This window comes from Helianthus annuus, chromosome 5, assembly GCF_002127325.2.
Source record: "Helianthus annuus cultivar XRQ/B chromosome 5, HanXRQr2.0-SUNRISE, whole genome shotgun sequence".
NCBI lineage: Eukaryota > Viridiplantae > Streptophyta > Magnoliopsida > Asterales > Asteraceae > Helianthus > Helianthus annuus.
In genome coordinates, this window is record NC_035437.2 from 130,005,840 (window position 1) to 130,016,895 (window position 11,056).

The window sequence follows — 11,056 nt, forward strand, 5'->3', positions numbered from 1 at the left end:
GTTTTATGATTGTGTCGTATGAACAATGTTTTTATTACGTTGTGTTGTAATCTCGTTGCATGTGTCAACTTTTAAAACAATGATGTCGTCTTTTATTTTTAAAACTTGAATCAATGGATGATCATCATGGTTTTACGTTCATATAGCTTTGTTGTGATTAAGCTATCGTATTAAGAAGTCACACCAAATAAACCCACGCTTCCGCAAAGCCAGGGTGTGACACTAAGCGGGTGTTTAGTCCGCTTGACTTTCGGCTCCACACAAGCACTAATCTAAAAAAAGTGACGAGCTAAACATGCTAGAACATGTTTAGTTAAGTTAGAAAACAGGTTTTGATATCAAAACAAACGGTTTTGATATCCTAGAGTAGTTTGGTTACAAAATACGCGAGAAAACGCATTTTGGCCGAAACTACGACTCGTCACTGAGCCTAGATAACGTGGTAATCAGTAGGTATAGTCACTAGGGACTATAACCATCGTGATTACGCTCACGTTATGAAGTTCAAACGAACTTCGCGTTGACCATAAACTGGTTAAAGCAGAAAGTCAAACACAGTTTGACTTTAACGACAAAAACGAATGAAAAGAACGAAAGAATACTTACAGAAGGTCCCCGCAAGCTCTTGATCCGATTTACTCTCAGGTATGAAGCATAAACTTCAACTTAGAGAGCCAAAATCAGATTCAAGTGTGCTTTGGGAGGAAGTGAGGGTGGGTATTTATAGGAATTCAAGAACCGTTAAGATCGTATATCGAAAACTGAGCTTTGATCTGGACCTTACATGTGTGCCCATGGTTTTCTAAAACCATGGGAGCCCCTAATATGAGTCATAATGGACTAGGTTCATTGAATACCAGCCCATGGTTTTGCAAAACCATGGGTTAAAACCATCAACACTTCAAAATGGACTAGGTTCATTGAATCTGCTCAGAAATTTCAAAAATGGTCTCTGCACTTGTAAAACTTGATTTTTTTTTTTTTGCACTTTTAAGCCCCGTTAACCCAATTTCAAGGCTCTAAAATAAAGTTAAAGTATAGGGAACTCAAAACATGCTCAAAAATATCTCGAATGTCGGTTCGTTTGGTCGTACGGTCGCGTTATTCGCTTAATTACGACGGAAGTCGTAACGAACGCAAAAACGATCCAAATCAAGCGACGAATGGATTTTTATCATGCCAAACACTAAAACATAATATTTTAATGATTACATGAATTTTTGGATGTCCGGATATAATCAGAACGTAAAATATGCGCGAAAATGCAAACTTGTGCACTTTTTGACGCTTTTAGTCCCTATTGATCAATAAAGTTTATTTTAGCATACCGAACCCCTCAAAGCCTATTTCTAAGCTATGTAAAGGTTATATAGGGTATGTTTAACTTATGATCAAGTTGCGGAATGTTCGTTACTATACAAATCGGTATAGTTTTGCAGTTTGACACAAATAGTCCCTGCGATCGAACAAACTTGATTTCAGCACACCAAACCATCCAAAACTTATTTCTAAGTTATGTGGAGGTTATTTAAGGTATGTTAAGCATATTTCACTATTCCGGAGTGTTTGTTGCATTAAACTGGTTATATTTACACATCAGTGCGCGTATAACCTTCCAGAAAGCGATTTGAAGCTTGAAATTGGAATCTAATTAAATTGAAAAAAATCACCAAACACAAATACACACATAACAACACCAAAACACATATAATAACATCAAAGCACATTGTTTTATATTGTACAACGATTATTAGAACACAGTTGTCACCCCCCCCCCCCCAACAATGCGTGTCACCATCCGGTTTGAGGGTTTGGAAATTCGAACACTTCGAAACATACAACGTTGAAGGTGCACTTAGACAATTACAAAACTAGAAGATACAATATACGATGGTTCTAATTTTGGGGACCAAAGGCAATAAAAGCCTTAGAAGTTCACTTCTTTTGCTAGTTGTGCATTTTCAAGGGACCAATGCTGTAACCTAATGATATGAACAAATTGTCTCGAACCCCATTTCTCAGTACAAACAATCCCAGCGTAAAATTACCGGAGAAATTCAACAGAAATTTCCATTGCTTCTGATAATCAATCAGGTTTTGTTTCGTATCATCTCTTCTCCAATTAACTCTTCAAATCTCGCTGTTTCGAAATCTGTTACGAGCCAATTTGTAAATCATAAATTGTTCAGTATCTTCCTAGGGTTTACTTCCTTTTATTGATGAGTTTAGACCTTCACAATACAAATTTCCTGATGAATTTGAAGTTTATAGGCTTTTGTGTTTGAGTGATAATGTTTATTTTATATTTTTATGGAAGTAGGAACAATCAGTTAAGTTAGTTGGAAATTTGATAATTTGGTGAAAAGTTAACCCTGAGCAAGGTCTTCGGTGACACAATGAGCAAGTAGAATTAACTTTTTGATATGTTTTATTTTCTTTTAGTATGTTTGTAACAGAGGTTCTATCCAACTTAGCATATTTTTGGAAGTTTTAGGCATGTTTTATGCTTGTTTAGGCTGTTTTTGATTGATTTCAGGCTTGTTTAGGGCCGGTGTAACCTGTTTTAGACCCGTTCAGAGGATCTTAGGCCGGAATTTCGCTTGAAAACGGCCTGACTGCCTGAGAATGTGCTTATCCAGGTGTGGCACATATGCTGTTATGACAACATTTGTATGTAAATAAACTGATTATGGTATGATTAAAATTTCTCAAAGAATTGCCATGAATGATGCTTGAGAAATCAGCTGTATAATTTGATTTTTTTTTCTGTATGTGCATGGTGTGATTATGTGACAAAGTTGTATGCATAATTTAAGCAGTTTTACGGTTGACTATATTCTGTTTGGGTTAAAAACTTGCTGAATCTTATTTCCGAAACTGTTTTGCAGTTGAATTCTGCATCTTTGTTGTCAACATCGGCTTAATTTCAGTAGTTATATTAGTCAAAAGCTCATGTCTAACAACTATGACGAACCTCTGCCTCCTGGTGTTCAGTTACCGAATTCTGCACCACAGTTATTATCTTCAAATCAATCTGCCCAACCGCATCCTCAGCAATATCAAAATTATAGTAACGTACACCAACATAATTACTATTCTGAAAACAATCTTTACCAGAATTACCCTTCTAATGTGGCCCACACTCCTCCCTCTGGAAACTTTCATCCACAATATAGCTCACCTCAACCTACGCTCTATGCACCTCCAATGAATGCTCAACAAGATCATGTTTCAAAGGCACAAGAGGAAACCGGTAAGAGATTCCCAACAGAATCTTACTGTATACATTGAATTTGAAGTGAACCAATATACATATAATAGGGGTGGGTTCAATGGGGAACCGAAGAACCTTGCATTTAACATGTTAATTATATCATAAAAAAATCACTTTAACATGCAAAAATTATATTTTTTTTTTCAAAATCTTTTTGTGAGCTTTTGCGAATGAATACATGTAGAAGCCTTTTTAATAAAATAAATAAATAAGAAAAAGAATGCTTAAAAACAGTTAAAAAAGGTAATTTTTTTTTCTACAAAAATGATATTTTTTTTATTAGAATGGCTTCTACACATCTTTATATGGAAAAGCTCCGAAATGTTTTTGTAAAAAATAATTCTTTACATGTTAGATTGAATTTTTATGATTATATTTAATATGGTAAACAAATGCATGGCTCCCCGGTTCCCCACTTTTTTGAGGTTTGCCATGAACCTTACACTATGTGTGTGTATATATATGTGTGTGTGTATACATATGCGTGTATATATATAGGCCTATATGGAAACATTCTGAAGTTTGTATTCTACAGTATGATAATCTTTTTCTTTAATGTGTGTAATGCATTAGGTTGTCATGATATTGAAACTGCTGCTCAGGATGCTGTGCTACGTGAACAAGTATGTCAAATATGCCCCTTAAGTTTATCTCTTGTATCAATATATTATCACTGTATGGTTGTCTTTGCTGATCTATAAAAAAAATAATTTATTTCCAGGAAATTGTGACTCAGAAAGTTATACTTGATCAAAGGTATGATATGTTCTCTTCATGGTAATAAGTTAATAAGCATGTAGATGAATTATTAATGTGATAGTTTCTAAAATTTGTTTTGTGAACTAGAGAAGCTAGGGCTGCAACTGGATCACATGAAGAGAACTCAGACATTTTCGCAGGGCGGCATGATCCTAATGCTATAAAGGTGTGTGTATTAGCAAGATTGTATAGTTAAACATACATACGAACGATTCACTAAACTTGTTATTCAAACTTCTCCACATAGGAACATCTACTGAAGATAACAACAGATCATCGTTCTCAGATGGCACTAAAGCGTGGCAAACCTGCCTCTTCAGAAGGTTTGTTGAATAGTTAATTTTCTGTGTTTGTTGAGTGCTTGTTACATTATTATGAACCATCATCAATCTTTGGAGCTAATTTTGAATTTTACGTTTTTTGTAGCTAATGTGGAGATTGGGAATGGGTACGGTGTACCTGGTGGAGGAGCTTATTACACTGCTTCAAGGACTGAGACTATTCCACCTGGTAAACCCATGGTTTAAATAAGCGGATATTCATATTTAAGGTTTTCGGGCATGTAATTCGTAAATCTAGATATATGTTGTATTCAAAGTTTGATTTTAACCACAGGAAGCAACGGCAATGAAAGACATGAACCTGGCCAAAATATTTCTGAACAGTCTAGACAGAAACCTAATACCAATGATTTACCGGAGTTCCTTAAGCAAAAATTGAGGGCTAGGGGAATTCTAAAAGACGAGCCAGCCAAGGATACTACTACATCTGATAATGTAAGTTGGTCTCGGTGTGTGTGTATATATATACACACACACATATATATATAGGGTTAGGTTAACGTACAAATGCCCTTATCTTACATTACGTACGCTACAATCTCAGCCGTCCGATCATCTTCCCGCATTGAATTCGCATGTTGTTTTTTTCCAACAATTTCGCATGTTGGTTTTTTAACATGCGATTTCATCAAAATTAACACATGCGAAATTGTTACAAAAAAACATGCTATTTCATCAAAATTATCACATGCGAAATTGGTACAAAAAACATGCGAATTCATCAAAAATTATCACATGCGAAATTGTTATAAAAAAACAACATGCAATTTTAAAATGCGGGAGATGATCTGACGGCTGAGATTGAAGCGTACGTAATGTACGATAAGCAATATTGTACAGTACTCTTTACCTATATATATATATATATATATATATATATATATATAGGACAAAGATCCGTTAGGAACCACCCTTTATTGCGAGAACCAATGTGAACACAACCAAAAATGCCTAAAAATAGCTAAAAAACACACAAATTTTTTTTTAATATTTTTTATAAAAAAATCGCTACTTTTAGTAGCCAAAAAAAATTTTTTTTTGGCTACTAAAAGTAGCGATTTTAACATAAAAAATATTAAATTTTTTTTTTAGCTTTTTTTAGGTTTTTTGGGGGTTTAGTTTTTAGCATTTTAGCTTGGGGGGGGGGTTAGTTTTTTTTAGCTATTTTAGGTTGTGTTCACATTGGTTCTCGCGGTTCTCGCAATAAAGGTGGTTCTCGCATGAACCTTACCCTATATATATATATATGCATTTACATTGATGTGTTCCACCTACTGTTGCAGAATTTGAATCAAGTTAAACAATCACCTGAAATCACGGTGCCTTCGACATTACCACCAGGATGGGTGAGTATAACTATTTCTATTTTTATGCATATTTGACTAAATAGTTTTCAAGCTTATTTTAAGCTGTATTGGTTATTTTCGCTATCATGTAGATAGAATCCAGGGACCCAACAACGGGTTGTGTATTCTACTACAATGAAAAATCCGGAATAAGCCAGTGGGAAAAGCCTGTGGGGCCGTCCATGAACTCACAGCCACAATCATCTTCAGCTCTTCTAGAAGACTGGCAAGAGGTACTGGATGAGACAAGTGGTATGTAATTTATAATTTTATATTATTCCCTCCGATTATCTAAATATTATTAATTACCGTATGTTTAGAAGTAAGAAGAGTTTTCATCTAAAACAGGTTGTAAATATTACTACAACTCAAAAACCAACGTATCACAATGGGAGCACCCTGGTTCATCACAAAAGTCAGCATCTGGTCAACAGGCCAACGTAGATTCTAGAGACGTTTCAAATCCTAAATCCAGTGACCACTCGTTAGAGCTAAAGAAATGTTCGGGATGTGGTGGTTGGGGATTAGACCTTGTACAGTCATGGGGTTATTGTTGTCATTGCACACGGTACTTTTGTCAAGACTCAAGCCGTTCTTGAAATAGTTTATGGGAACTTTAATGATGAAAACATTTTCAGTTTTTATTTATTGAATATATATTTTCTTTAACAAACGTAGTTTGTTTTTGTATTTAGGGTCCTTGACCTTCCAGAACGCCAATATCTGTCTATGATTGCAGCAAGTCAGCATAACGGGACTAATTCTAAGTCAAGGTATTATACCATTCTTGAAATTCTAGCTTATTCCTTAGGTCTGTTCACTCTGTTGTTCTCGCCTCGACAGTTATTAATATTTTATTATTATATTATTGTTGAAATTGTAGGTCAACCATGAAACCCCCAGTAGGAAAAGGAAATAAAAAAGAAAGCAGAAAACGTGCTCATACTGAAGATGATGAATTGGATCCAATGGATCCAAGTTCATATTCAGATGCTCCACGTGGCGGCTGGTATGCTATTACATTTTAAGTTCATTTACATATTCTGTCCATGAATGTGTGTTAATTTCTGTTGCTGATTTTCAGGGTTGTTGGCCTTAAAGGGGTACAGCCACGAGCGGCGGATACTACTGCAACGGTGTGTCACACTTTTAGTTGCTTGTTTCATTTTAATCACCTATTTAATTGGTAGAAATTTTAGATATCCTCCTAAACTTGCATAATTTGATATTTTTGAAGGCCTAGTCATTCAAACAGTTCGCAAAATTAAATAAACTCACAACGGATTTGATGCTAAAACTTGGTTTCGATTTTATTATTAAAAACTCACGAACGTGATAATGAAAACAAGATATAGACACATGTTTTTTATTGGATGATATTATTATTAGGGTGTATTAGTACGACAAGGAACCCTAAAACCTAACTGAGCTCGCGCGCTCGTACTAGTATTACCCTAATAATAATATAATCCAATAGTTGTTACACTAAAGTTAAACCATGGTTCTATTCTGATATTAATTCTATTTAAACAGTAAAACAAATAAATAAACAAGATAAAACCAAATGAAATAGTAATTAACTTATTTAATTCAAACTTCTATATTTATCTCTTCATTCTTTGCAACTTTATCTCTACCTTTTTAAGTCTGGATCCGAATTAAGTGCAACAATTTACCAGACTAGTATCCCCCTACTTGTGGCCTAGTGGTAGGAGACTTGTGTTTTCCATTGGAGACTCAAGTTCGATTCCCACTTGTGTCATATTGGGGTGGATATTGGGCAATGATGGTGACAAACCCACCGAGGGGGGTTCGATCCTGAGCCGCACCCCTGTTTTCATCCGGCTGTTACTTCAGCGAGGCTTCTTGTGTGGAGGCCGTACGGTTTCCGGTGGAACGCCGTAACCAAGTCTGGCCAACCCAGCGCGGGCCCGGTTAAGACAACGTAAGTCTGGGCAGACTTGGCTAGGGCCGCCGATTAGGCGGTGTGACATTGGGTCACTCAAAAAGAAAGTCACCGTTCAAAAAAAATTTACCAGACTAGTAAAATAATATCAGCTATAAAATATACCGATTCAACTACTTGATATTTCACATTTACCGATTTCATGAATAACAATTTGTAGGATGACCATTATACTCTTCTCTATCTCCTTAACTCTTTTATCCTAATGCAAGTTTAAGGAAGGGTAAAATTATCAAGTTTAAAAGTTAGTAAATTTGATATTATGGTTTTCGTAGGGTGTGTATATATATGATATTATATCAAGTTTTGAGGGGGTATATGAATTTATCCCCTAATTCTAATGGTATAGTTAAAAAAAGCCTTAAATTTACGAGTATGGAACTAACTATTTAAACCGTTTCAATTTTCAGGGTCCTTTGTTTCAACAACGACCTTATCCATCACCTGGTGCAGTTCTAAGGAAAAATGCTGAAATCGCTTCGCAGAGAAAGAACCCTGGTTCTAACTATGCCCCGATCTCTAAAAGAGGAGACGGAAGTGATGGCCTTGGAGATGCTGATTAAACAAAATCTTTATCTCGGAAGATTGATGTCATTTCCTTGGTTTTTGATCTTTCAAATATAGGCTGCTTTAATTTGAGTCATTTGCTGCTTGAAGATCTTTTGATTTAAACATATGATTAGCAGAGCATACGGTAGTCGAGCTTATACGAGTGGCGTTGTGTCTTGAAAGTTTAATGATGTTCTTTGGCTTCCAGGTAACCAACCTCGTTTATTATTAAAGCTAGTTTTCCATCTTGTTTACAAAATAATTTTGGATGTATTCATATATGCACGAGATGCGTCTTGTTGGTGTGGATGCAACATGGCGACCATTGTATCGTCTTTCTCTTAGGATGCAAGCATAGCGTCACGTAAGGACACGCATTCACTTCCAAAGGAAGCGGCGTAGCGAGCGTGACAAGCCTATAAATGTGGTGAGAGAGTTGGTTGGGAGAGAAATGAGGAATCAAATCTTTTGTATTTTGCGTCATCTAAAACAAGGATACTTGATTGCAGGATGTTAGTTGACCATTATTAATAACCATTACCAACCTCTCTTAACAGGTTTTAATTAAGAAATAATGGATTTAAATAATCCCCACTATTAGTTGGTCGTCACTGGTCCCAACTACAAAAATCACCATTGGCATTCCCAACTATTAACATATTGACCTCTAATAGACCCTAACTAACAGAACCCTAATGTCGTTAGGCGCTGGTCGCTGGAAAACTCTTTTTGGCCAGAAAACTTAACCTTTTTGTCTCAAACCTTTTTGTAACCTTAGATTGGACCTTTAAGAACATTTTTCTAGTAAAAGCCTTAATTATTAAGGTCGTCGAAAAAAGATTTTTTTTGGTCGGAACACTCCTTTTTGGCCAGAAAACTTTACATTTTCGTCTCAAACCATTTTGTAACCTTAGATCGGACCTTTACAACAATTATTTTAGTAAAAGCCCCAATTATTGAAGTCGCTGGAAAACTCAACATTTTCGTCACAAGCCTCTTTGTAATCTTATATCGGATCTTTAGGAACCTTTTTTCCAGCCAAAGACGTTTTTCCAGTGACTAACGACGTTAGTGTTCTGTTAGTCAGGGCTCATTAAAGGCCAATATGTTAATAGTTAAGACTGCTAGTGGTGCTTTTTATTGTTAGGACCGGTGGCGGCCAACTAACAATAGTTGGGGTTGTCACTAAACTTTTGCAACTATAAACCGTTTTCTGTGACGAGGAATTTATTTAATTTGTCACGTGTGAAACTTGAACCCACGACCTTTAAACCTAGGTATTCTTGAAGAATTCGTCTGTGCCAATTGGCCATCAACCCCACTTGAATCAAAGAGAAGCAAACAATGCCGAAACCAATCTATTTGTTAAGATGCATGCAAGCTCATCTCCTGTAAAAAGTTAAACACACACCAACTCGAAGAGTACGTCACAGATAAAATGCAGATCAGAGCTTGAATACGATTCATGAGGCATATACAAATCCAATAAACCTCTTAAACACGATGAGCTAATGCATGGTACTCACCTCAATGGAGTAGTGGTGCATTAATGGTTTTAGTCCAAGTAACACATTATATCTTGTAGTGAAACTGCTATCAAATAAAAAGCTGTTGAAACCCTTTTATACTATCAGCATAACATGATATAAAAAGAGATTTGATGCTTATTCACTGCAAACTCTTTTCAAAAATGGCTTTTGTGAGTGAATATGTTAATTTAAAATTTTATGACTATTTTCATAATTTTTGTTCTTTCTAAACCATTTCAGGTTAAGATGTTTGTTGGTTAAAGATAACTAGAATTATCACCCGTCGCAATGCGGCGATGATTCGTTAGTTATATACAGTGGCGGACCTAGAAATTTTTTCCTAGGGGTGTAGAATATTTTTAAAGATTTTAGTCCCTTAGTTGTATAAAAAAAAAACGGTTCATAGCGGGTTAGGTCATATAAAACAAAAGAACATCAAACTAAAATTACTATATGATAAAAAAGAAACACAATAAACAGTGATTGATTATTTATTTTTTAAATTAAAATTAGGATGGTATCGGGTATAGATACAGGTCTCAAATTTATCAAACCGGTGTATTTTCGGTACCGGTTCTGCACAGGTATTCACCGGTTTTTACCCTCAAATACTGGTGTCGTACCAGTACCGACCGGTACCGAACCGTACCATGCTAGGTATATTCGGTACCGGTACCCACTTTTGAGGATTTCGGTAACGGTATTTTCGGTACCGGTTGGTACCAAGCTCATCAAATCCTGTAGCAACGCAGCAATGCAAGTAATTGCACCGTTTAGATTACTTTTCATACACACAGTAAGTAAACTGTATTTCGTTTGAATGAGTTTTTATATACACAACAACTTATTTTGCTTTCTTTTTTGTCTTTTTCTGTAATAAATGAATTGTAGCATGTAAAATTAACTTGGATATTTAGAATATTGATGAGCAAATCGTATCAAATCCTGTAAACGAACCGGTATCGTATCGGTACCAAATTTACTATACCAAATCATTTTCGGAACCAATTTGGTACCCACCTTTTGGCGTTTTCAGAATCGTTACTTTCGGTTCGACACTGGTCTAGCACCATACCTGTATTTATTGATTTTTACCTTCAAATAACATGCCGTATTGTACCGAGCATTTTCGGTGCCGGTACCTAATTTCCATGATTTTCCGGATCAGTACTTTCACTGCCGTTACCGGTACCGAGCTCATCCATATTTTAACGTGTTAGAACAATAATAACTGAACTGAAAACAAACGAATTTCCAACGTGGAGGACGTGTGGGTCCTATTATTATATATT

The 11,056-nt window shown here is 35.7% G+C and overlaps 1 protein-coding gene across 2 annotated transcripts; it reads left to right on the forward strand.

Moving 5' to 3' along the window:
• Positions 1-1,939: 1,939 nt before the first annotated feature.
• LOC110941270 lies at positions 1,940-8,799 on the forward strand. Of its 2 annotated transcripts, XM_022182894.2 has the most exons (16): positions 1,976-2,094; positions 2,537-2,639; positions 2,889-3,253; positions 3,848-3,897; positions 3,996-4,030; positions 4,121-4,199; positions 4,281-4,356; positions 4,460-4,543; positions 4,649-4,809; positions 5,658-5,720; positions 5,813-5,972; positions 6,069-6,288; positions 6,416-6,493; positions 6,604-6,729; positions 6,805-6,856; positions 8,097-8,799. In XM_022182894.2, exons 3-16 carry the CDS (start codon positions 2,953-2,955, stop codon positions 8,247-8,249), a joined length of 1,638 nt encoding a protein of 545 aa, XP_022038586.1. In that variant the 5' UTR covers positions 1,976-2,094; positions 2,537-2,639; positions 2,889-2,952; the 3' UTR covers positions 8,250-8,799. The 2 variants fall into 2 exon arrangements, with proteins under 2 accessions (XP_022038585.1, XP_022038586.1); XM_022182893.2 differs by lacking the exon at positions 2,537-2,639 and having other exon boundaries at positions 1,940-2,094.
• Positions 8,800-11,056: the final 2,257 nt, after the last annotated feature.

Excerpts from the sequence above, each read along its gene's own strand:
- LOC110941270 (XM_022182893.2), top strand. The coding sequence starts at position 2,953 with ATGTCTAACAACTATGACGAACCTCTGCCTCCTGGTGTTCAGTTACCG. Across the intron at positions 4,031-4,120 it reads AAAGTTATACTTGATCAAAG|AGAAGCTAGGGCTGCAACTG; the intron begins GTATGATATGTT and ends TTTGTGAACTAG. Across the intron at positions 4,200-4,280 it reads ATGATCCTAATGCTATAAAG|GAACATCTACTGAAGATAAC; the intron begins GTGTGTGTATTA and ends TTCTCCACATAG.